This window comes from Symsagittifera roscoffensis, chromosome 4 (assembly GCF_963678635.1).
Source record: "Symsagittifera roscoffensis chromosome 4, txSymRosc1.1, whole genome shotgun sequence".
Taxonomy (NCBI): Eukaryota; Metazoa; Xenacoelomorpha; order Acoela; family Convolutidae; genus Symsagittifera; species Symsagittifera roscoffensis.
The window spans coordinates 59,058,273-59,085,608 of NC_087065.1; the positions used below are offsets into that span (position 1 = coordinate 59,058,273).

Consider the following 27,336-nt stretch of genomic DNA (forward strand, 5'->3'; position numbering starts at 1 on the left):
TTACAGTGTTGCAGTTTCCATTTTTTGTCGACCCCGCTACAGCCTCTGGTATTGATTGCGAGCAACTTAATGCTTCGTTCATTTTCTGTCTTTCGATCTCTTGCTTCAGCCGTTCTTCTATTTCTTTCGCTGCCAGGTCCTGTTTCACTTTGTTGATAGCTTCCGTCGCCGCCTTCTCATAATTTATTTCTAGGGCGTTCCTTGCCGTGGCCTCTGTTGCACTGTTAACTTGCGTCACAGCTTTCCCTGTTTTCTTCGGCAGTTCCGCACTTGGTGTTTCTAGATTTTTCGTTTCAAATTCACCTTGTTTATTTCTCTGGTTCTGTACCGCTGCTAACGCCACTTTGTGTTTTGGATGACTCTGATTCTTGACCGCCTCCCAAAACAACGGACAGTCCATCCTGAAGTTTCCCTCTTGGTTGCAGAAGAAGCATCTTGCACCTATTTTGATGATCAAGCCACTATAGAACTCGTGTTCCTCCATCTGGCTCATATCTTCCTCATCGGGTGCATATCCCAAACTCTTCATGCCCTGCTTGTATGTCGTGCAATCCGCCACATGATGGTCAGCTGACCCGCAGTTCGCGCATGATCTGCGTTTGTCCATGTCATCTCTGGGCTTGTACCATGACGACCTTTGTGGCTGACTCCCCCCTTGCGTATTCCTGTTGTCTGAGTACGAGTATTTCTTGGGTTTCATTAGCATGTATTCTCTTGACTTCTGCCTCATCTCTTCTGGAGCTGGTGCACTGTCTTTCGACAATGTATAGTAAGTTGCTAACATCGTTCTCAAGTCATCACTCCTTACCCCATCAATGAACTTTGAGGCGATGCTGAAGTTCCTTCTATTGGTAGATTCTTCCGGGTCACTCCTTCTTCTCAAGCTCTCAAGATCATCTAGGAACCTGTCTATCGATTCATCGTCCCTTTGCCTTCTCTTTTCAAATCACATCATCGCTTGATGACCCTTCATGCCTAAGCCGAATCGATTTAACAATATTTCGAAGATTTTGTCCGCTGTATCGCGTTCCTCTTCTTTCTTCGCAACCACGCATTTCAATGCCGTGCCTTCCAGGTTGCTCAGTATCGCTGTGCATGCTTCCCTCTCATCGTTCAGGTTGTCTTGTTCCAAGTGCAACCTCATGATTTCTACCCAAGTGTCAATGCATCCGTCTGAATCATCTTTGAATTCTTTTGGTTTCTAGAAAGTTTTCCTGGATTTGTTGCTTCCTCTGTCACTCGAGTCGGTGTTCCTTGTGGCGAAGGCTTCTAGTGTCCTGTTCATCATTTCCCAGGTAATTGCTCATGTCATGGCATCCGGTCCCACGTTGTTGTGAGTCGTGGAGTCCCCTGGACCACTGGTTGTGTTCGCTGTTCCACTTTTTATAATCGCCTTGGCCCCCATCGGTGCCGTACTCGCAGCCTCCCGGGGTACTGGTAACGGTGCTGACTGTCCTTTGTTCCTTTGTGGTTCCACGAAGTCAACCCTATTACCTTGTGTCCGCTCCGCCGCTGGCCTGTCTTGTGGTGTTGAATTCCTCAAGATAGCGTCTAACTTTGTCTGTATTGCACTTGAGCTCTCAGCCTGGTCCCTACTCATCGTATCCATTCTCGTTTCCAAACTCCCCAACTGGCTATTCACTGCGTCATATCGCTGCTTCATTTCTCGCATGTCTTTTCTGATGTTCTTGTCTCGCTCTCCATTAGTGGTGTGTATTTTTCCCGACATCTGCTGAAGCTTTTCCTCTGTTGCTCTCGCTAGATGGAAATAGCTGTCCAGGTACTCATGTTTGTTGTTTCTCATTTCCTTCCTTATCACGTTTCTATCCTATTCGCTGTGCTTCAGTTTCTCGTCTATCTGATCTAGCTTCGCCATCAAGTCACTTAGCTCAAGAGTAGTTGTTCCATGGTCCGTTGTTGTCCTGTAGTCGGTCGCTGTTCCCGGTTTTTTCTGATCCTCGTTTTGGTCGGTGTCTGTCGATCTCGTGGATACTGTTCCGAATGTTTTGCTTTTATCGGCTTTCGTCTCCTCCACTGCTGCGTCTCTCAATTTCATTCCGACCATCATCGCCAATCTTTCAGTAAAAGACGTTCTTTTTGCTTGAGACTCGTCCTTCACCGTTTCTGGCATGTTGCCTGTTGTGTCTTCCACGTTGTCTATCGGTGAGAACTCCATGGGCTTCGGATTAGGTTCTTCCGCATTGGGCATCGGAGTTGACTCTGTCGTCTTCTTTCCCACTTCATCCACACTTTGATCCGGTGTCTCTAGTTCAATCTCGATGGTGGGTTCTGCTTGTTTCCCTTCCGTGCCCTCTTTTGCTCTGTTCTCCGTATTACTCCTCGTGTTGACCATACTAACTGAAAAGTTCTTCTTTGTTACCTTTGGACCCATTGATGTCGTTTTAAGTAGCGACGAGTTATACTTTGTCTTCGCTTCGGTAGGTCTTTTTTCAGCTACCGGTACCCTGCTCCGCCTCATTATTTTTATTTACAATTGTTCCTATTTACAGTATTACTATCTACAAAATTCTACTCTAAGGTTAAAACCTCTTTTGACAAAATTTTATAAAAAGAAGTTTACAATTTGCTAAAAACAACGTTTCCTGAGCTTTTGAAAATTCTATATGCTAGGATTGGATAGAAAATTTGATTTTGCAATTGGTTCCTTCAACCTGTCTTAGTACTCTTTTAGTACCGTCAACCCCCTTCTTTATACTGTTCCAAGACTTCCTCTCTACTGTCCCAAGACTATTCAGTGTTGTCCCAGTACTTCTTGTTAGTGTCCCAAGACCCTTGCCCTAAGACTACTGTCCCAAGACTAGTGTCCCAAGAACACTGTCCCAAGACTACTGTCCCAAGACTACTGTCCCAAGACTACTGTCCCAAGACTACTGTCCCAAGACTACTGTCCCAAGACTACTGTCCCAAGACCACCGTCCCAAGACTACTGTCCCAAGACCACCGTCCCAAGACTACTGTCCCAAGACTAGTGTCCCAAGACTAGTGTCCCAAGACTACTGTCCCAAGACCACTGTCCCAAGACCACTGTCCCAAGACCAGTATCCCAAGACCACTGTCCCAAGACCACTGTCCCAAGACTACTGTCCCAAGACTACTGTCCCAAGACTAGTGTCCCAAGACTGTTTCGTACCAAGACTGCTCTGGTCCAAGACTGTCCCAAGACTGCACCGTGCCAAGACTGTCCCAAGACTGCTCTGTCCCGAGACTTCTTCGGTACTGTCCCAAGACTTGTCACTGAGTGTCTGGATATAGGATCTCTTCTTCTTCGTTGTAGGGACTCTTGAACCACTGTACCGTTTACCACCACCTGAGCTCTAGTAAAAAATTTTCCCAAAACTCCTATCTTAATTGCCAAAACCCAAATACTAACCCCCCAGTATTTATCTCCCTCTCGTTGTTTCAGGCTATTTGAAACCCTACCTTCCTCGCGGGTATCTTGTGATCACCTGTTCGTTCAAATACCAACAACAAATTTTCACCAAAACGTAAAAATTTAAACAGGAAAAAGTTCCAAAAACAGAGAGACGAACCTACCTAAAATTCAAAGTTGACAGATGTCAACCTTTGTCTGAAAAAATATCTGGTACCCGATTGCCACGCGTTTTCCTCCCCCCTGCTAGCGATCTTATGGGGTATCACAAAAACTGTCTATGTCCGTTCCCCCCTACCGATCCGACCAGGGTACCTACCTTAACCTGATATTAAATTTGGATATCCGCTTCTTATAACCAACGCGTGTAAGTATCTAATGTAACTAAATCGACGATGCCGAACAGTTAGTTACTCTAATGTGTCCCCCCTTTTTACAATTTACAACCGCTAACCTTTAACCTAACCAGGCCCCCTTCTAACCTCCCCCCTCTTTAGCCCCCCTCTTAAGCCGAAAAATCCCTTAAGCGCCAGGTGCTAAACCTCTCGAGAGAAAACCGTAGACCTGTTTCCAGGCCTTCTTGTGTAAAAACTTCCTCAAAACAATGGGGATCCGCTTATCCAATTTTACACTTATCTCCTATAATGTAATGTGGATTTTAACGATACCCGTTTGCCCAACTTGAGAACACCCCTGTGCGTCCTCTTGTAGTGATTCCGTGCTGGTTGTCTCCGTTGACGTGCACTGCACTTGACAGCAGAACCACCTTCCCACTTGGCTGGTCACCTCTTCCAGTCAAGTTTCCTAGCGGTTCAGCTCAGTCCCTTTGAACCACTTTCCCACTCGGCTGGTCACCTCTTCCAGTCAAGTCTCCTAGTGGTCCGGTTCAGTCCTTGTGAACTAATTTCCCACTCGACTGGTTACCCTTTCCAGTTAAGTCTCCTAGTGGTCTGGCTAGGTTGCAATCTATCTGAAAACCCTTAACAACGCCCCCCACTCGGGCACCTTATTGAAGTCACTGGTTTAGATTGCTAGATTGATCGAAACGATCGGTCTTATAAAACAGTATGGGTATACTTTTTAATTAATATAAAGGTTTGATCCAAATGATCTGGTATCAAAGTCACTGTCTTTTTTGTTTTATGGTTTTTGTTCCTTTTTCTATACTTTTTTCTTGTTTTTGTTTCGCTTTTTGTCTTTTTGCTCGTGTTTTTGTCCCCCTAGTTACCCCCCTTACTCGGTTAGCTAGGCCTCGTTCGGAGAGCGTACCAGGAAGTTTTCTCAAGTTTTCTTAAAAAGCTATCACGGTACAACCGGAAGGTTTACACGTTCCCGCTGAACCGTACCACCGGTACTCTAGAATGGGCATGCAGCCCGGAGCTGTGTCAAGTGGGTTCGACTCCGTAGTCATGATGTCGTAAAAACACCCAGGAGCGCCATAAAAACACTATGTAACAGTCGCCTACTTCGGTCACATATGAGGTTTAAGAAAAATAGGCCCTATAACCATTGGCTCAAGAGTCAGGGACACTATCTCTTGTGTTTTTCTACCTCAAGAACGTTCGGAGCCAATTCGGTTCGCTTGCGACATGAGACTAGAACCCGTTACAGCCTAAAGGCTACTAACAAAATATCCCCCCACTCTAGAAAATAAGAACGTCCCCATACTTAGGTCTCGAGATACCCAAAATACACGAACGCCGTTAAAAACAGGGTCGGAACAATCCGTTAAGTTACTTTTTATTGGACAGTGGAACTTTGATCCATTTCAGATGGATCAACCTAAAACTCGCCTTATCTCAACATAACAATCATAAAACACACTCGAGAAAAGTAAATTTGGAACTCACATGTCGACGCACTCGAGTATAAGGAGTAATTAAATTGATGAGCAACTCGAGAATTAAATAAGATAACTTGATAAGTTCAATACTAGTCAGTTTTAACAAAGGAAATAAGTTTAGACTCTAGAATTGAAGTTTTAGTCTGAACCATTGGGACACTCCAGCTGTCCACCTTTCCGTTGAAGGTTCACTCTGGTTCAGTTCGAATAATTGCACTCTTCTCTCGTGATTATCTCGCCTCCTATTTCAGGATAAGACGGCTCTACTCGTGTCTTATTTTGTATCTGGAAATTGCGAATAGCAATTTCCTGCTGTTTTCTTAAGTATTTTCCCGCAATTGTAAATTCGGTCGTTCTGATTTTTCATTTTGTGTTTTCAGTTGTTGCGAGAAAACTGAGCATGACAGGCTCCATTCGAAATTTTGAAAAATAAAACTTCACTCCAAAATCACGTATATTCGTGTCCCTCAAGGTCAAACTTCCAGATATGACCGACTGGCACACTTCGCGCTCCTGAGGAAAAGATAAAAAACAGCTGAAAAATTCTAAAAGATCCAAGTCTGAGAACCACGAAATGGCTCCGATTGATTGAGTTAGAAAAGCACGGGAAATAGTGTCTCTGGTACCGTGAGCCAGAGGCTCGGGAAATAGTGTCTCTGGCATATCCTTCTTAGCTTCATATATGAGTTAATTTAACGACTGTTATTGAAAATATTCCGTCAAAGTAACAAAAAGCTACTGGGCAAATTTTGCCGTAAAAAAGCTTTGTCTTTCGTTATTCTTCCCGTGTTTAGACTTTAGATTAAAAGCAAAGTTATGTCCGAAATAATAAAATATTACAGAATGCGTTGGAATGGATGAAGGCTTTGATTTGATTGGCGCTGCTTTAAGTGCCAGTGGGATCGACCTTGAAGCTGAAGTTTATGTGAGTATTAACAATTGATAGTAAAGAATACTCGGTATTTAGGTATTTGATCTGAATGTCCCGCAATCTTAATGCTTGTAGATTGCTTGATGAATAAAAAATGTAGATACTTCTCTTGTTATGAAGACTGACTGACCGAATAGTAAAACTTATTATTGAGTTTTTTTTTACCAAGCAAATTCAAGTACCTTGAGAAATCTCCTTCATGGTTCAGTGCGACATTTTAATGCAGTAATTTTAGTCGTGATTTCAGCTGCTTCAAAGAATCTAAAACTACTTTCCTTTCCTTTTCCAGTTCTCTCTTCATCGCTGTTTTCTCTTTGTAGTAAAAATTGTTCCTGCTTCGAAATGCGTCTTGTGTTCGGAAACTTTTGCGCTCATTGCAAATTAACCATTACTTGCCAAGTGATAAAATGTTGTGCTTCAGGATGTATCGAACGGTATCAGTAATGGATTGAATGGATCTAGGGAACTTGCAACAAAGGCGTATCAAGGTGGTGGTGGCTTGATGAAAACAGATGAACTTCCTGACTTTGACGACCTCATGGGAGGAACTCAAAACAATTATTCACAGAGCAGATTGGGCATGAACAAGTTTCTTCCGGTTTTTGGCTCAAGCGGTTTTCTTTGGTTATTATTTATTATTGCTTTATAGGTTTCCCTTCTGAAACATCTCCATTTGTCCATGGAACAACGCCTATGAGAGAAACTTCAATGTACTCAAATGGCCTGGATTACATGGTTAGCTATTACATTTCGTATCTCAATTCAAAACAAATATTTATTAATCCTATTCATAACATTATTACCATTGCGATAAGCAAGGGTATTACAATCGAGTACTAGTTTTTTCCCCGTAAACAACTTTGTCCACATGACGACTGAAATTTGGTCATCTCCAAATGTATCTCTATTTCCTTTCAAGATGAACGTCTAGTAGCAATTCAAAAGCTGGCTTTAACGTCTAAAGTGATAATTGTTTTACAGCTGAAAAATATTTTTGATGTAAGTTGATTTTTTTTGTCAGCTGTATTGATTTTGACCCATTTTTGTCGGCTTACTTGCCTGGTAATTAATTCTGTGATACTTTTTTCATCATTTTTATGATGGTAAATATAGTTCATGGTTTTCTGGTTTTTATAGACGCCACATTTTTTTCTTAGAAATAGAACTTTGTTGAGTTTTTTTGCTAGAGTTTTATTTGCAAGTAAATTTTTTTCTCGGATGCATGGTTTCTGATTTTTTGTTTGCTCTAAAAGTGCGTGAGTTTTAGCTTTAACTAGTTTTAGCCTTAATTAGTTAATGTTTTTGGGTTTAAGAATTTTATTTGAAATCGATTCAAGTTGATGGTTTAACGTATTGTTTCAATTTGTCAAAAAAAAATGATTTTTTTTGTTGCAAATTTGACTACAAAGGCAAGTTCTGCTCGAGATTGAGGAGATTAGATGTGCTTATTCTGCCACAATAGCATATCTAGTTCCTTTTTCTTACTTTTGTTCGAGCAAGTGTCTTGGGAACTAGACTTTTCCCCGTAAACAAATTTTCTTACAAACCTGTTGCTTTATTAGTAAACCTTAACAATTTCCAGACTCCATCCGTCATAGTCTAAGGGATAAAAGAACTGCATTTGCACACTATGGTCTGGATTTGGAGTCCTGGCAATTTTGTACCTACTTTTCCGTGTTGATGTATTTTGTAAAAGTTGTTCACATTTGCGAAGCTAGTGTTTTAGTACGAACCTTAGTCGCAAATATTGGTGCCACTTTTGGGGCACCTTTACAGCTTTTTGATAGCATGTGCTTTGATATTCGAATAGTAATAAATTAATACAGTTGATGCATTTTGAATTCATGAAATGAACCGAAAAAACTATTTGTTTCATACAACAATAATAAAAACTCGGTTTAAGAAATTTTCTAACTCAATATATCTAGCAGTTTTTTGAAATACATAATTTATACATAATGTGGATTTATGCTTTGCGATTTGTTACATGCAAAGTTAGTATGAATGACTTCAGTTTATATTCCAAATTATTACTTGCAAAATTGAGTCTATATGTATTTGGTGCCACTTTTGCTGAGTGGCATTGGCAATTTATTAGCATATGTAGCTGCTTTTTTGTGGCTATTATTTGTCGGTTGTTGAGCTTGAGTGGCTGAAGGGATAATGCGTGAGACTCAAAATCTCTTGTTTGCAGTAGGCGGCAGATTCGAATCCTAAACGTAGCGGAGGTTTTGCTAATTTGAGGCATATTTATATATATTTTTTAAATTTCAATTGATAGAGCTGCTTTTTGGTGTGTTCTCGCAAGTGCTTGCGAAGCGCAGCTTCGCATCTGTGCTGAAAACTTAATCGCTTAATTTCTGACCTTAATTTTTTATTGCATTTTTAGTTTGCGGCTTAATCAGGGTGACCACTTAGTCTGTTTAAACAGACTGATCTGTTTCAGTCTGTTTTTTTAGCGAAGTCTGTTTTTCTGCGTATATCGTCTTTGGTCCAATCGTGTTGGCCCAATCGCGTATATTCAAGGTCTGCGTATATTCAAGGAAATTATGTTTTCAGGTAGAGATGCCTTGTTTATATAACGAGGAAATGAGGAAACAGTTTTTACTGCAATTTTTTGGGTCATTTGTCGTCTACCCAAGTGTTGTCTAGTCAGTAACCATTTGATTAATCTTGGTTTTCAATACTTACTTTTTATCGGCATTAACGTTTCTCAGTATTTTTCTTCAAAATCAGCCAGCTCGGAGGCAATCTTTCGGATCAGTGGCTTTTGTCATATTTGTTTTCCGCTAGCTTCCATTCTATTTTTTTTTTACTTATTGCAACTGGTGAGAAGCTCACCTTTGCCTCTGTTTTTTCTCTAGCTTGCAATGCTATACTTGCCTTGTAGTGCAAGTGATGCGAAGATCCGCTTTGTCTCTGAGTTAAGTTTTGCTATCTGAAATGACGTTTCCTTTACAAAAGTAGCAACTTTTCGGTATGAGTTTAATTAATTTAGAAAATCTGATATTCTGAAAGTTTGCGAAATTTTGAATGCGTTTCGAAATGCTGACTAACGATGTATCAAACTTTCCAGTAATGAAAGATTTAATGTCAACATTATGCTGGCCATTTTATGGTTTTTCTCAAACATTTTTACCCTTGCGATAATAATGCTTGCGATTAGCAAGCGGTATCGAATCGGAAATTAGTTTTTTCTAGTTAAATTGTCTAGCAGAATCACTGATTCCTTTATTGGCTTGATTAATAACACATTAAAATTCAGCGGTTCACTCGTTAACTTTGGCCTGGAGGCAATGTCCATGCCTGGCTCCACGAATCGCCTGAGTTTGAATCCGTCTGGGATTTGTTTTTTTTTAACAGAGTGAAAGCTATCGGCTTTGAAAAGTAGTTGCTGACTTCTTGTTTGTCTTTTCTGTTTTTTTTTGTCGGCCGAGTGGCCTCAGCACACATTTTCCGGTGATTAGAACATTTTTTCTACAATTTTTATATATTCCTGTAATGGTGCAGATAGTTGGGTGCGCAAATGATCCATTTCCCTGATTTGAAATTGTCAAATGAGCTTCTATGAGCCAATACTATGTTAACGAGTGATCAAATTGGGCCTAATAATGAAATATTTTAAAGCTTGAAATTAAATGAGAATCGAAGTAGTATTTTTCACACCTGAACACTAGTGGCATATTTTTTTTTACACGTTTTCCGTCCTGGTTAATTTTTTTGCCATTTTTTTGCGTTTCATAATTTTAGCACCTCTTCATTAATTTTTTCAAATGCTTGCTCAATGGTACAGTGATGTTTAAACACAAATTTTAATTGGAATTTGTTTTGACTTGATTGCATTAAGTTCTACAGTGCTGATTTGAATTATCCAGACCAAAAGCATAAAAATGGAAACATAACATATTTTTTTAAAGTTGAAATAAGACAAAAGAGATGAGAGTAAAAGTTGCCAAGAATTATGTCAAAGTTAGGCTCTCATTAGACCAGCAAAGTTCAACAGGGGTGTGATATCCTAAATCTCTTGTTAGCAAATATTTTTTTGTTAACAACCGAAAATACTTTTGCCATGCAAGTTTTGCAGATAATCCTTCGCTTAAAATTTATTGATCTTCCTATGAGGCTCACTTTGATTTAAATTTGTTCAATAATTACCCATTGGTTTTAATATGATTCTTGTTTGAGTAAATAGTGCCAAAAGTGAGTCATTGTTAAGGGATAGTTTTTGGGCCCGGTTTTCGCAAATTAGATTACATCATAATAACATATTGCATCATATTAACATCATAGACGTTTGCTCCATCTTTTTTTGTCTAATGTCAATTCCTTTCAAACAAGAAATTGAAATTTAATTCGTTTTGTCAGGCAGGATAATTTAATTCAGCACTATGTTGAACGGCTTAGATGCCAATTAAACAAAGGTTAAATCCAAATCAGTTTCATGGCTATTTTCTTGAGGACTGTCTGGTTAAGACGGAGCTGCGGGTCCCCAGCCCGGTTTTAAAAACAGAAATGCCGGTCCCAAGCTCGGGAAAAGAAGAGAATGGACGTCAGGAAGGGCAGTTGGTCTATAAGGACTACGATCTGAAAATGCTCTGTAATGGGCACCGCTCGAAACAACTTATGGAAAGTCAAACAAGCAATGGCCCACAGTCCCATGCGCCCCTTAAATGGAGAGGGGTCCTTAGAATCTCAGTTTCAAGTACTAATATGACTTATACTAATATGTATAAGACGAAGAAACCTACATGGCAAGAAACCTGCGTGGTAGAAATCTGCTATTGTTTCGATTATTTTCATGGAACCTTGGCACATTAGAAGGAAAATGCTGTGAAATAGGGGAAATTCTAGAAAGAAGAAGATATCGGTGCGCTGTCTTTAAGAAACTCATTCCAAAGGAAGCGGCAGAGTAAGTTTTCGAGATGGTGACTAAATATGTAAGTATTTCTGGCAGGGAACGTCAGAAAGCACAAATAGTGTTGCAGTAGTCAGCAATTGTCGTTTTTTGAAATTGTATTGGAAGTTGTTAGAGTAAATGAGCGTGTTATGCGCCTAAAATTTGTTTTATGGCATTCTATGTGTATTGTTGCATTTATATAGCCCTACAAGTTGAAAGAGAGGATTCGGAAAACGATGATCTTTACAACACGCTAGAAAATCCTATGATCACTATCTGATCATGAATATACTTTCCTGTGTCGTGACTTGAATGGACATATTGGACTGTGGCGCCCGGAATTTGAATGCGAAGGTGGCCCAATCTGCTTTGGGACTCTAAACTCTGAAGGTCAGAGACGACTCAATTTCTGCCGTCCTAAACACTCTTAAAGGAACGTTGCGATTATTTTATTGTACATTTCAGAAAGGAGACAATTGTACCTAGATTGATTTCATTCTGACATCGTCGGCAAGAAGCTGTGTCAAAAACTTGAAAGTTATCAAGGGTGAAGAATGTGGCAATCAACACTGACTTGTTCTGTGTGATTTCTTTCTTGAAGTTCACATATACCATGTTAAGTCAAATTCTCAGATTTTGATGAAAAGGAAAGCCAAATCAACTACAAGGAAGCCAAAAGAAAAAGCTAGAGAAAAATTGAAAAAATGCAAAATGGGAAATTTGAAATCTATTCTTCTTGAAGAAAAGAAAAATGTATGTGGCCAAACAGCCGGAAACGAGCGAGAAAAAAACATGGTGGAACAAAAAAAAAAGATTTTTTTTCAAAAATTGACAGAGGTCTGGAAATGATGAAGACTGGGTTATATATTGGAGATATAACACAGTCGTGAAACATCTAGTTGCGGAAACTAAAGAAGATTCAAGCCAGAAATGGTTTCAAGATCTCTCTAAATCGGAGAATTGACTCAAAATGTTCTCTCGCAGTAGCAAAGCTACCTAAATCTTTCAGTTGAGACGCGTCTGTTTGAAATGCTAGACAGGCTGTCCCCTGGGAGGATATTAATATCCAGGAGGTAGCACTAGCATTCAGAGAAATCAAAAAATAAAAGCCCATGACCAACAAGTTTTTCAGTCATTATAAAATTTGCAGGGGAATGTGGTCGACTTGCTGGACTTTATGAAGTCCTCAAGGAAGTCTAGGACTCTGGTCCAATAGCTTTCAATTTGAGCGAGAGTGAAACTTACATATTACGAAGGGAAAGGCAATGCGTTAAAATGTAGATCCTACAGAGCCATCTGATTACTGGAACTTGCATCAGAATTTTTTGAAACAGTTCAAGAAAAACGTCTGAAACGTTAAAAATATACGGCATACAATTTGGCTTTATCGCCGGTAGACCACGTACCGATGCAGTTTTTCTCAATGGGCAAGTGAAGGAACTATTTGCGGAAAAGAAAACCCCTGCATTTCATAATTGTTGATCTCGAAAAAGCTTTCGACCGGGTTCCCAAGGAACTGATACCATGGGCTCTGAGCTAACGACGACAAGGGACGATTTTCTGCAACCTTTTTTTGTCTTTCTTAAAAATACGCGTAACGATTACGCGTGTATTTTTATCCGAGCTCACCAATTTGCATTTTACCATTAACTAACACTAATCAGCTTTCGAAATAATCTTGGCAAGCCTCCTGTTAAAATATATTTTCTCCACATTTCTTTTCCTTTACCACTCCTTGCAAATGCAGTAGATTATATAGTTGGTCCTAAGTAACAATTCGTAATTTTAACAGATACTTTCCGAGGCATGTTTTTGTTAGATCTTGGAAAATAGATGAATTGTTGGCATGTTTATCAATGACTTCTTACGGTTCGCTAATTTCTGTAAACACTAAATTCTAAAATCTTAAAACAATTTCTTTTAGTAGTCTTTGAGAAGTTACGTTTTCAGTGAACCTCAACAACTTCCAGTCTCCTGCAATTTTGTCTGGAGGTAAAGAGTTCGTGGTTTGCACCATATGGCCTGAGATTCGAGTCCCGGTATTATCGTACATACTTTGTTTAAATACTTTGGGAAAAACTGAATTGTCAGCTTTTGTTTGTTTGTCTGCTGAATTTGTATCTTCAGTCTTTTTAAAGAGTTTTAAACGTAGTGAAGACTCTTATATAGGTCTTGCTGATTTTTTTTGGTTTTTTTTTCAGGAAAAGTCCTATATGTCTCTAATAACTGCAGATGTGCATTCATACATATTGATGCATTTATGAATGCACTTAGGTACATATGCACTTTTTGAGTTCAATTGAAATGCATCTGCTGAAAGTGACGTAAATAGCACTCTCCAAATACGAACGTGGAAATGGCGCAAAAAACGTGAACGATTTCTAGTTTCGAAAGTGAAATTTAATTTTTGATTTCCAGACGAATATTAACTTAAACTATTGATCCAGTTTTCTCTAGTTGGGTTCATGTTATCAAAAAAGCGCCAATCGTAACTTTTTCCAGAAATTCAAAGAGCTTAAAGGGCATCTAGTTTTTTAGATGTTTACTTGCGTTCAGTACCCTTTTCCAATTTTCGATTGGCTGTGTTTTAAAGCTTTTGTTCAATTGTTCTGTCGTATAATTTCTTGGCTTAGTAGACTTATTTTGTGTCGTTTGAAGGACAGAGCTTGGTTGATTTTGTTTTAAAATCTAATTTTTGGTTGTTTCTCTTGTAAAAATCAAAATTTGAAGTTTAATTGCTTTTTTTTAGCAAAGTTTTGTACGGAATTTTGTTTCGACTCAATGAGAGTCGATCCCCGTTTTGTCGGCTTAGTGGCCACTCTGTAAAAATTCAAAGCTCATGTAATGCTGTTTATTCTGTGTTTTTTCTCTATGAAGTTTTTCCGTCATCTCATTTTCTTTTGGCTAACTTGCAATGCCGCGCTTACGTTGTATCGCAAGTGATGCAAAGCTTCGCTTCGCCACTGTGTAAGATCTGCATAGCAAATGTAATGTGTCCTCGCTAATTGGTTTTTATTTTGGGTATTTAGAATAATGGGCTCGTAAATTTATCAACTGTGCAGTACAACCCACAAATCTCCAATGGATATAACCCGGGAATGATGATGCCCAGTACCCAACAACAACTCCATCAACAGCAGCAATATCAAAACCAAATAAATAATTTGAACTGGATGAATCAAAACAGACCGGGGATTTTACCCTCGAAGGTAAATTTATTTTATTGGCTTATGAACACAATTGGCGCATGGATAAGTGCTCCCTGATCAGAACAATCATTACGTAGAAAGACAATTCGCTTGAATTTTTGAAGATATTTGGTTGTTGTAGTTCCAAGAGACCCATGATCTAATGCACCAAAGTTCTCAGAAAGAATTAGATATCAAAGTATATCGCAGAAATCTTGAAGTGATTAAAATTGCGTGTTTATAAAAACTCGCTTAATAAACAAAGTGTTTGGGTTCAGAATATTGGGAGCCCCCCGATGATGAATGGTGCCATGATTTCCCATCAAAATTCACTGCCGATGGCAATGTCACCACATTTCACGGGTGAAGAAGGTCCTTCAGCCTTCATGCAACAGCGAGTGTCTCCACTCATGATGCAGACACAGCAACAGATTGGGACCCACCATCCCTCGCAACCATATCCAGCAGCAGTCATGAATGGAAACAGCTTCACATCATCACTTCCTTCGCCTCTAGCATCGACGCCGTCACCAATTGCGATGTCAAATATGAACAACCAACACCCGAATTCAAACTATATGGCTTTTTCGAATGAGGTTATCTTCACTTTACAGTGTTAACTCCAACTCTTGTTTCGCTTCGCTGAATTTGTGAGGGGTAAAGATAATTCGAGGTCACGGTTGTTTTTGCAGTGGATTGGTTTTGCTTTCAAAAATGAATCAAACATTTATTTTTAACTGCAGTATATAGTGATAAAACAAGCGGCTTGGTTCGATTCGGTTTTTGACCCTATGAGAGCTGTATTATGCAGTCACGCTTAATAAAACCTATTATAATGAGCCTATAAAAAACTAGATCCAGAAGTAGTTATGCTATGTTTATGCGCAATGACCAAGTGATGCTTTATTTTGACTTTTTTGGTTATTGTTTTTTTTTTGGTTATTGAGTCAATGAATGTAGTGAAGGCTCTTATGAAGGTCTTGATGCTTTTTTTGTTTTCAGGAAAAATGTTAAAGAAGCTTCAAGTTTGATTTTTCATTTTTGTCTTTGATGTTTGTCTTTGATGAACCTAGTTCAGACTCTTGTAAAGGTCGCAGGAAAAATTTAAATTTGTTCAGGCTCATATTTACTTTGTCGCGGTTTGAGTTTTCATTTCTTTTTATGTTCAGTTTGTTTCTTTTGTCAAAAGGAAGGCAAACTCTACTGTTTAACTGCAAAAGTGCAAAACTCAGGATAAACTTGATCGGTTTCTAGTTTCAAAAATTGATTGTATTTTTCAGATTTGCCAGCGGATTAAAGAAAATTAACAATTTATCCAGTTTTTCCAAATTGGGTTAGTTTTTTATCAAAAAAGTTCCATTTTCTTGCGTTCTTTGACTTTTTTCGAAATGTCTGTTGGCTATATTTCACTTCTATGCTTTTTGACTTCTAACTTAATAGAAATGTTCTTTCTTCGACCTCAATCCTTCAAGTGAAACTGGAAAAAGAGGGTTAATTTGTCCATGATTTCTATATTCATTTTAAAAAGGCCTTTTTTAGTGAATTGTTTTTGTTGCTCTCCGAAAAAAAAATGCTGGAGAGAAACGCGAAATTTGGATGGCTACTTTACAGTATCATTTTGTTAAAACGAAATTGGACCAAACCAAAATTAACATTAGTTTTGGGGTTTTTGATTGTTTTTTCAAGTTCATTTAATGTCCGTCATTAAAAGGAAGGCAAGCTCCACTATCGGACACAAAGAGTTTAAGATCAGGAAAAACGTTATCGATTTCTATTTTTGAAAGTTGTTATTTTTGTATTATTTTTTCAGATTCTAGCAGAATAAAAAATTACCTATTGACCCAGTTTTATCAAATTAAGTCAGTTTTATTTTTAAAAGTTACAATCCTAAATTGCTCATGGAATTCAATGAGCTTTATGAGCACATATTTTTTGTTTGAAAATTGAAACTTGAAGTTTTCCAAAAAAAAGGCAGTTTTTTTGTTTACTTGCGTTTTTTAAATATTTTGCAGCTGGCCTTTATTCACATGTATGACTATAATTCACTTTTTTATTTCTATTTTAATTACTGTGTTTATCGTCGATCTCGATCCTCTGAGTGAAAATAAAGAAAGAGAAGTATAAGTTGTTCTTGTTTTCGGTAAACATAATAAAAAGACGTTTTTTGTAAATTAACCTAGTTGTTATCCGAAAAAAGAATGAAAAGGCTAATTTTGGATGTCTAGTTTACAGTATAGTTTTATAAAGCAAATCAACCCAAGATCAAAAAACTTTGAGAAATTCAGATGTCTGAGGTTGTTGGCGTTTTAAGTTTTAGTTAATATGGAATCATATTTCAAAGCATGGTTATGAAAGCTGTCGAGTTAGCTCTGTAAGACATCAAAACGTTTAATGTCACGAAGTTTTCAATGAAATGATGAATTTCAGCAATTTTTTGCTATTGTTCTAATGTTTTCAAGTTTGTGTTTAATAAAAACAGGTTTTATGGAAAGGTATGAGATAGGATTTTTACTTTCAAGGTTCGATGAACGTAGCTCAGACTCTTTTATACTTCGTGATATTTTTTTAATGCTCAAATGTATTTGTTAGCGATGTTTTTTATTTCTTTTTAAGTTCACTACGTTTCTTTTGTTCAAAGGAAGGCAAGCTCGCTCCACTATCCAACAGCAAAAAGTTGAGATCAGGAAAAACGTTATCGACTTCTAGAGTTCAGATTTCCCAGCGGAATATAGAAATTACCAATTGATCCAGTTTTCTTAGATTGGGTTACTTTTATCAGAAAAGTGCCTTTTACTTGCGTTCTTTGATTCGTATCCAACTGCCTTACTGTCTTAAGTTATACTTCTTTCACTTTTGACTTCTTACTTAAAAGTAGTGTTCACTTTGAGCTCGACCACAATCCTCGAAGTGAAAATGGAAGAGGGATAATATCTTCATAGTTTCTATAGTCAGCTTAAAATGCGCTTTTTTAGTGAACTGCTCATTTGCTCTCCGAAAACAATTAATCGAAAAAATCCTGAAATTTGAATATCTGGTTTTTAGGATAACTTTTAAAACGAAATTTGAACCACAATCAACAAGAGGTTTCGGAAATTAGATTTCTGAGGCTGTTGGCGCTTGAAACTCCAATTGTCATGGAATCTCAATTCAAAGTTTGAATAAGAAAGTTGCCGAAACAGCTATGAAAGACATAAAAATGTTCAGTTCTGAAATGTTTCAATAAAATGACGAGTTGCAGTATTTTTTGCTAGTTTTTAATGAAATGACAACTTTCAGTGTTTTTAACTTCTTTTATAAGTCGTGCTGATTTTTTTTTGAAAAAGTCGTAAAATTTGTTCAGGGTCAAGTTTGTTTTTTAGCGTTTTGACTTTTGGGTTTCTTTTTCTTAAGTTCATTTTCTTTGTTAAAAGGATGGCAAGCTCCGCTATTGATCAGCACAAAAGTAAACGTCATGAAAAACGTGATTGACTTCTTATTTCGAAAGTGGATTTTATTTTTCAGCTATTGATCCAGTATTCTGAAATTAAGCTAAGTTTTATCAAAAAAAATTTTCAATCATAAATTGTACTTGAATCCATAGAGGCATATACTTTTAATCTTGAAATTCGAAACATGAAGTTCTTTCAAAAATTAAGTCAGTGTTTTTTCTGTTTACTTGCCTTCTTCTCTTCAAACTGTCTGCTGGCTATATTTTATCTCTCACTTTTGACCTCTAACTTAATATCAGTGTTTCTTTTGAGTTCGACCTCGATCTTTAAGTGATAATGAAAAAAGAGGGCCGAGTTATTCATGGTTTTTTACATTAACATTGAAAAGGTTTGTAGCGAAATGTTTAGCTGCTCTCCAATAAGAGTTAACGGAAAAAATCGCAAAGTTTGAGTTGAGTGGCTAGCTTACATTATAATTTTTTAAAACAAAGTCTGAACCATAATCAAGAAGAGATAGATTTCTGAGGCTGTTGGCGTTTGAAACTGCAGTTGTCATGGAATCTCCTTTCTAAGCATGACTATAAAGGCCGTCGAAACAGCTCTGAAAGACATCAAAACGTTCAGTTTTGTCTTTTTCAATAAAATGGTTTTCAGTGCTTTTCGCTAGTTTTTAAATGAAAGCACAAATTTCGATGTTTTTAAGTTCTTTAATTTGTTTTTTTTTTCTATAGTTTTGGGCTTCTAACTTAATAATTGTTCACTTTTGAACTAATTTTTGTGTCAAGGACTTGCAGTTTCCAAAATTGAATTTTCTTTTCAGTGTTTCCTGCTGAATAAAAAACCTATTGATCCATTTTTCTCAAATTGTGTTTTTCAAAAAAAGTGTCAACCATGAATTGTTGTATAAATTCGAAGAGCTTAACGACCATCTTTTTTTTCTTAACGTTTTTTTCAGAACAAGGCAGCTTTTTCCTGCATACTTGCGTTCTTTGACTGTTTCTTATATGTCTGTTTGGCTATGATTATCTATTGAGTCGCTGCGGAAAATATTTGCACGTTTCTGAGGTTTTTCTCAAAAAAGTCTTAACCTTCGCATCAGTACATATCAAATATGTACCCTTCAGCTTTGAGCGCTTAGTTTGAATGAGTTTTTATGTGGTGTCAATAGACGCTATGAAGACATTATTCAAGTTAAAGAGATATATTTTTTTTTCAGGAAAAATAGTCTTCAAGTTTACTCACACCGAATTTGATCTTTTGCGGTTTGAATTGTGATCTTTTTAATTGATTTCAATTAACCTGCTAACGTTTGCGCTCTCGCGTAACGAAGTTGGTAATGGCGCGAAAAAGGTTTCAGATTTTCCAGTTGAGAAAAAGCTTCCTACTGATACAGCTCTCAAATTGAGCTAATTTTATCAATCGAAAAAGTGTCACTAAAAAGATACCAAAAGATCAAGTTATGTTTCTCAAGTCGATGACCAAAGCAAATTCGTGCTCTCGATTATCCATCTAAGTATTATTTAAACGCAGCGACAAATACTCTATGGACGCTATGTTTAAGCAATTTTCATAAGAGGACAATGGTTAGAAAAGGCATTGGGGACAATGTCCAGGTGAAAATCATAAAAATTCTAGAAGTTTTTTTTTTCAATCCAAAATCTCGATAAGTATCAGCTTAGGATCTTTGTTTAGTTCAAGGCCAAATGTCTAGACAGTTTATCTTGAAGTTTTGAGAAACGTTTTCAATTAAGAGATTTGAATGACTACCATTAATTTTTGAAATTCTCAAACGTATAGTTGAGTGCTATTAGGGTACATTAAGGGGCACCAAATGTTTTCTCCAATTATGAATGCTCAAATCCTTTCAGCTTTCGAGCCATGACGTTGTTTATAATTTTTTGAAAAGTTTTCAAAATATTGAGATTTAGAAAACTTCACAAATTTGAGACTAGCAACCGTATGTTAGGATGCTGTCAGAGTACTTTTAAGGGTGTCAAATGTTGCCTCCAAGTATGTCTCTTCAAATCCCTCTAGCTTCCGAGATATGACAATTTATATGATTTTTGGAAAATTTATCAAAAAAATTTAGATGTATAAAATTTTTTCTAAATTCGAAGTTAGCAACTCTGGTAGAGTGATGACAAGGTACATTCAGAGGTTGCAAATCTTACCTCCATATATGTTTGTTCAAGTCTTTTTTTAGCTTCCTAGATATGTTTTTCATGTTTGAAATTAACTATATTATGGTGGAGTGCTCTCAGCGATTTTCAGTTTGCAAATTTTGCCTCCAAATTTGATTGCTCAATTCCTTTTGGCTTCCGAAATATGATGTTTTTTTTGTTTTTTTTTTAAAAAACTGGATTTTAAAAACTTCAACCTATTTGAAATTAGAACCATATGGTGGGTTGCTGTCAGTGGATTTTCATGGGTTGCAAGTGTTGCCTCCAATTGTGTCTGCTCAATTCCTTTTAGCTTCCGGGATATGATGTTTTTTTTTGAATTTAACGTGACGAATTTAACTTGATTGAATTTAAATTTAGCTTCCTGAATTTAACTTGACGCATGACTCAATTCTGCGAAGCACGGTACTAAAAACCTTGATAAGTTAAGATACAAAGTTTGTTTTGCGTAATGCTAAAATTGACACTTTTTCTTGCTATGAAATCAATGATTTGATCACGCTTCAAAGCAGCTGGCGCTTAGAACTTTCTAATCAATTTTTATTTGCGATATCTTAAAAAAATAATGCTGCTTAAACTAACGTTCTTTCAAGCAAAAAGTACAAAATTTACCTGCTTGAAATTTCATTTTTCTCGGCAGCTGCTTAAGCGATTACTTGCGGATCAAATTTCAGCTAGTTTTCGTTTAAAAGTGCTTTTCCATTTGACTGTTTGATTTGCGAAATTTTAAAGGAAAGAGGATACGTTAATATGAAGAAGGGTGCAAATTTTACGCGTGAAAGTGATGGGCTTAAGGTAACTTATTCCAGTTTTAGTTTTAAATACCGTTTTTGTTACAGACATTAAATTTAAGGCAGTTAACAAACAAACTTTCGAACTTATGGTCGTCTTGAGTCATTGTACGCAATTGGTACGAGAATTATTTTTGGTCATATGTTACAATAGGTGGTAATTTTGAGTATGGTGCATGTATTAAATTTGAGAACTATAATGAATAATATATTAACTTCTTTTTCAATCAGTTGTACATGCTCCTAAGATAGTTTTTATAAATACATTTCTCTGCCAGATGAAACTTTAGTCACAAACTCGAATTATACACTTTTTTTGCCAAAAAAGATGGCTTTTGAAATCAATGATAAATGCTGTTAGAACTTCAACAAAAAGCGATCCAGATGTTTATCTTGAAACTGCCACTTATTGTAATATATCACCTTATTTTTAGTTGAAACATTAATTCAAGCAATTGTTCAAAAATTATGTTCAGTGTCAATTATTAGGGAAAAAATAGTTTTCAGGTCTTGTGGTTTTGCTTTTTTTCCGAAAAAAGTTTTCAAAAATTTTACGCTCAAATGGTTCGATTATTTATTTTTATGTGACCAAAAGGAAAGCGAGTTCTGCTCTCTAATTACAATTGTAAAAGTGGCGTAAAAACATGAATAACATATTAATCTGGTTTTCTAAGATTGAGTTAGTTTCAGGAAAGATGAGCCAATCGCCTAAGACTCTTGAATTTTAATGAGCTTAATGTTTATCATGTTTTTAATCGAAAAGTTTTTCAAAAAAAAAGTTTTTTTTTCATTACTGCGGTTAATTGACATTATTCCGTTTCTGTTAGCTAGGCTAGTGTCAAAATACGCAAGTTTTTTATTCTTCCGACCATTGAAAGTGAAACGGAACTTTGTCTTCTTTTCGGGTGTCTTATGTTACATACTATGAACTTTCTTTTTTTTCCAACCTAAGTCGCAAGTATAAGTGTTCATTTTGAAAGTGCTCATTTTGATCAATAACCAGCTATTATGTACAGCCAATGCTATGGACTTTAACACCGACTATTATTTTACAAATTGCACTTTAGTTTCAAGGTATAATGGATCTGTAGCGTAGAGGTAGGAAAGGAGACCCGCAACAAAATAAGAGGGTTCGGACCTGGGCAGGGTCGGATGTTTTAATGAACTTTTTCGTATACTAGCTAAAATGCGTCCGCTCTATAAATTGAGGTTGTTTTCTTGGTAAATTCCTTTTTATTTCAAATTGAATGGTACTGCTAATTCGTCATAAGTGGCTTGCCTAACTTAGCAATTATGTACAATAAATAATCATCGGTCGCGATTCGAGCGAGATTAAATTTTTCATAGAAAAGTTTTCTCTGTGCCGAGAAAAACCAGTTTGAAATTTTTGGCGTTGAGTTATTTTGAAATTTTTGGTTTTATGTCAAGCTGTAAATGCTGAGAATACCGTTCTTTGGGATAATAATTTTTCTTCGAAGTTTGTATCCAAGTTTCATCATCATGTTGCTTGGTAGCCACTGCGTGAATAGGCACCGAGTGCGTCTGGTTTGGGTGAAATTGAGTTTTTACAAAATAGATCTCTGCAAAGTGTGCGTCGACTCATTTGGAAAATTATGCGATGATTTAGCGTCTTGTTTATCCTTAATCAGTGTTTGATAGTGACAAAAATGTCACAGAACAAAGTTTCATAGAACGTGTAGGACTTTTATATTCAATTCTTAAGTGTTCAATTCATTTCTTTTGTTAAAAAGAAGGCAAACTCCATTATCGAGAGCAAAAAAAAATGAGATTGACTTTTCGACAGTCGAATTTAATTTTCAAGTTTTCCAGCGAAATAACAATTTGACTTGAAAATCCAGTTTTCTCACATCTAATCAAAATAGTGCCAATCATAAATTTTTCATGAAATTCAAAGAGCTTTTAGAGCATCTTATTTTTTCTTCGAAATTCGAACTTGAATTTTTTTCACAAAAAGGTGAGTCAGTTTGTTTTGTGTTTACTTGCGTTCATTGACTCTTTTCCAACTGTTTGTTGGCTATGTTTTCAATTTTGGGACGATTTATTCATAAACGAAAAGACCAGCATATGAGCTAGCTGTTGAGCTCTTTACGGAGATCCACTGCTGCGCTCCTGCTTGAGAACAGCATGCAATTTTTTAGGCTGTTTTCCTAGTGGCCGTGAATATTTTACTTGCGTTCTTTACTTTGGCTATTTTCCTATAGGCCGAGAAGATCATACTTGCGTTCAAAACTGGATTTTTAAGTCAAATTTTCTTCAGGAAAACCTCAAAATTTATTCACGCTAAATTTTAATATTTAGCGGTTTGACTTTTGATTTCTTTTAAAGGTAACAGTTTTCGAGAAATTAAATTTTGTTATTAGAGCTCTGACAAGCTTAAAAACTGGCCTGTATGCGGGCGCTTTTATCAGAAAATTTGCAAATTTCGGCGTTTTGGAGCATTGCACAATCGCGTTATAACTTCAATTCCATCCAGTGCGTTGCTTACGCTCGTCAAGATCGGAAATGAAAATCTCAGAACGTTGGCGCTTAGCGTTCGAAAGTGAATTTATTTCACGAATTTTCAATGAAATTACGGAAAAAAAAAACAATTTTCTCAATTGATGTTGTTGGCCTATTAAAAAGTTTTGATAATCAACGAAGCTTTTAAAGTTGGATGAGCTAGAGGGCCTGAATGTTGAAAAGCACAAAAGAAATCAGACCTGTGTTCGATTTGTATTTTTATAAACGCTCATCCAACTGTGTGTTGGCTCTGAGTTTTTCAGTAATAGAAAGTGCGTTCATATTTATGGAGCGCATTGATTCTTACTCGTCTTATTTGTTGGAATTCATAGAATTAAGAGTTTCATGCTGGCTGGAATCGAGCACGGAGAGATGGCTTTCTTATGAACTGGTAGTACTACATGCCATATGAATTTCAAAAAAGATTCATTGATTGTGTCAGTGTGATGGGGTACTTTTTATATGTTATGTCTTATATATTTTGTCCGGCAGTTTGTATTTGTATTTCTGAAGTCGGGTATTTTTTTTCCGCGGTGTTTACAAAAAAAGTGTAGCTTATTTGCTCGCTTTGAGTTCATTTTTTTTATTTGTTAAGTTCGATGTCTAAAAAGATTTTTGAAAGGAAAATTTTTGCTCACCGCTCCCACTTGTCACTCGTCGTTAATATGTTTATGGCGTAAGAATTCGTTTTCAAGATCGTGCATGAAGTCAACATGAAGGGTTGAGCGTGGGTGCCAAATTGGTTTGAAATTAGTTAAATGCGCTCCCACAATACTTATATAAGTGTCTGTCTGTCAATAAAAAAAACTTACTTAGTTCGAGTGTTTTTTTTCTGTTTTTTGTTTGGGCTCATAGTATTGTTTATTTAGGAGAGTAATATTATACAGACAGGTAAACAATAAACCGCATGTACAAATCAAACCCACCAAGGATCATGCAAAAAGCTTTGCAGCTTATCGAGGCATGACCCTGAAAAAACCTATGACAGAAGTTGCTAGATAGTATCCGACTTGATGATTCAAAAAAATAAATCTAGAAGATCTCCATTATCTTAAAGAAACAATGAAAACAATTTTTTGAAATACCCATTTTGTTGATGCTCAGTTAATTGGGTTAGGTTATCTGGTATCAGCTCATTTGATTTCAAAAAATTATAACATTTAAGAGACACATTTTTCCATGAACGTTGCGTTATTTGTGTTCTAGTTTTCATGCTTACTTGATGATTTAGTTACTCTAGTTGATATTTTGAACTTCTAAATCAAAAGAAAGCAGAAGGTTTTTGTAGTCAAAAAAGTTGCGCTGGTTACCTGTTATATCGACATTTAAATCACCCATTAGCAAAATTTCACCGCTTAATGCTTTCAATTCAAGCAATAAATCTTCAAATAAATTCAAAAAAAGTTCTAGTTTGAGATTTGGTGGACGATATATTATGCAAACATTTAGTGTAGTGTGATCGACAAAACATATTTTGATAACGATGTGCTCCAAGCAGACTCCTAATTTAAAATAACTTACGAATGTTTTAATGAAAGCTGCAACGCCCCCACCTCTAGCGTTTACGCGGTTTGCACAGACAATATTGTCATAACCTTCTAAGTTATATATGCCAATAGGATCATTGTCTGAGAGCCATGTTTCAGTCAGCCCGATTAATGCAGGCTTGTTATCGAAGGATTCAATTAAAACGGATAATTGGTCATGATGGGCTCTTATGGATTGAACATTTAGGAAAAATGCTGTTTGAGTTGTTGTCAGGTCAGTCATATCTCGCAAAAGGTTTTTTTTTCTAATGAAACAAAAGAGATTTACGGCAAAAACTGTAAATAGAGTTGAAATGCTTTTGCCACTAATCAGAATCGTTTTCATGATTATTATTTCCGTTGTTGACGAATTTCGACTGTGGAGAATCTCTTTGAAGTGATTCCACAAATTGCACCAATTTGACGGGATCCGATACCCTACTGTACAATTCATCAATCAGATAATTTCTTTCCACATTATTTGGGTTTATTTCTCTGTCACGTTTCCTCGCTGAAACAATAGGAGGGTGAGAAAAGTTGTTTTGATTATTTTGAAGCACACGAGGATTTTGTTTTCTAGCATTATTTGCCTGTCTTGCCATCATTGGATTCTTGTTTTTGAAAATTTGATCAGCATCCTTAATATCAACTAAGTTGTGTCTTTGAAATCCACCATCTGCTTTCGAAACGAAAACTTGAGGAGAACAATCATATGTAACTGTGTACATTCCCAAACCCCGAGAATAATCAAAAAGCTCTGAATCGCGCTGAGTAAATCTCTCTGTTATATACACTGGTTGCTTATTTACAGGGTGCAAAAAATCGTTCAATAACTTTCTCCTGCCATAAGTTCTGTTTTTTATATCATAGTAGACAAATTTCACTATAACCACACATTTTTGGTTTTGACTCACAGGGCCGATGGGATGGCATGCCTTCAGGTCGTAGCTGTTCACTTCCACGCCCATAACTTCGTTAAAAAAGGCCAGGACATCTTGGGTAAAATTTCCGGAATGTAAAGGTAAATTTTGCAAAATAACACAATCTTTTGAGCTATATCTTTCCATTTCATTAACTTTATTCTCTAGAAAATGCACCCGATTTTGCAGCCCAACAATGATATCATCCTTACCTTTTACATTCTCAATTAGCCCTTGTAGTCGGCCTTTCAATTTAGGATCAATACTTACTGTATCTTTTATTTCAGCGAATAAAGTATTGAGATTCGCCATTGAATAAGTTTGGGATGTTTTAAATTCGTGGCAAGCAAAACGAGCAGTTTAGAACTGACTGTTTCTCATTGAAGGTCAATGTTCGTCGGCTCATAATTAGTTTGGCACAGTTTTGAGAACGCTTTAAATCATTTCGACGAATGGTAATTAAATCTCTCATTAACAAAATGGTGCAAAAAATCTGAATCTGTTTTAGTGTCAAAGTGGGCTTTATTTTTTAAGGTTTCAGTGGGAAAAAAATTACCGGATTTATCCTGTTTTCGCTGGATGGATTAGTTTAACGATAAAGTGTCAACCATAAAGGATTTTTGAAATTAAAAATGGTGGTTTTAAGGAAAAAATAGTTTAATTTTGTTCACGTTAATTTTTGATTTTTCGCGGTTTGATTTTTGAAAATTTTTTATTAAGGAAAACTTTTTATTTCCTTTGTTGAAAGGAAGTTTAACTCCATTATCGAACAGTAGAAGTGTAAAGACCACAAAAAACGTGATTGATTTCTAGCTTCGAAAGAGGGTTGAAATATTCAGATTTCTCAGCGGTACGAAAAGTTTATCTATTGATCCAGTGTTCGATCAAAAAAAAATTGTCAAAAAAAATTCAATCATATATTGTTCTTGAAATTCAAAGAGCTTTAAGGCCATATTTATTTGTTACCTTCAGTTCATGACTACTTTCCAACTGTCTGATGACTATGTTTGAATTTCCAGACGATCTGATCTCACAATTGGTTTGTTAATCCTTTTATTAGAAACAACTATCAGCATATTATATGGGTGATTTAAGTGATTGAGCTGATTCCTGAGCCTCCATCTTCGTTTTGGCTCCGATCATTGAAAATGGGGAGCAACTTTGTATATTTAGATGTGTTTTAGTTTTTTTCAGTTTTTGTTATTCACGCTTAGGCAGGTACTACAAATAATCATCGGAATACCCCTTCAGTTGCGATTCGAATGACATTAAAAGTTTTAAAAAGTTACCTCAGTGTCGAGAAAAACCGGAAATTTTCGAATTTTAGTCTAATTTCGATAAGAAAATTGATTAATTAGGCTGAGAAAACTTGCTTTTATTCAAAGGAAACTAGTTAAGAAAGCTTCATTTACCCCTTTTCTTTTCAATAAATTTAAAAGAAACATTGCAAACATTTAAAAAAGTCTACTAGTTAGTATAATTCTCTCATCAAACCAAACTCTCACAAGAAATGACGCCTATTTGGGACGAAGAAAAAAACAACCTATTTTTCGTAGTTTTTCTATGAATGTGATCGGAACATTCCGTGCTACTTGCACAGCAAACGGCTATCATTGTTTTCAATCTTGATTCGCTTCATGATTAGTCGATAATTCTCTTTTTTTCCCTGAAAATATGAGGTTTAAGTTATTCTCTGTTCAGTAAGCCTACAAAAAACCATA

The 27,336-nt window shown here is 36.5% G+C and overlaps 1 protein-coding gene across 1 annotated transcript in view; it reads left to right on the top strand.

The window, feature by feature from the left end:
- The first annotated feature begins 6,025 nt into the window (after positions 1-6,025).
- Positions 6,026-27,336, top strand: part of LOC134843567 (protein strawberry notch homolog 1-like) — a 39,629-nt gene continuing 18,318 nt past the window's right edge. The window contains exons 1-5 of the mRNA XM_063859691.1: positions 6,026-6,159; positions 6,587-6,743; positions 6,815-6,900; positions 14,092-14,271; positions 14,529-14,846. Coding sequence (XP_063715761.1) covers positions 6,088-6,159; positions 6,587-6,743; positions 6,815-6,900; positions 14,092-14,271; positions 14,529-14,846 — 813 coding nt within the window. The 5' untranslated portion in view covers positions 6,026-6,087. The remainder of the gene's footprint in view (positions 6,160-6,586; positions 6,744-6,814; positions 6,901-14,091; positions 14,272-14,528; positions 14,847-27,336) is intronic.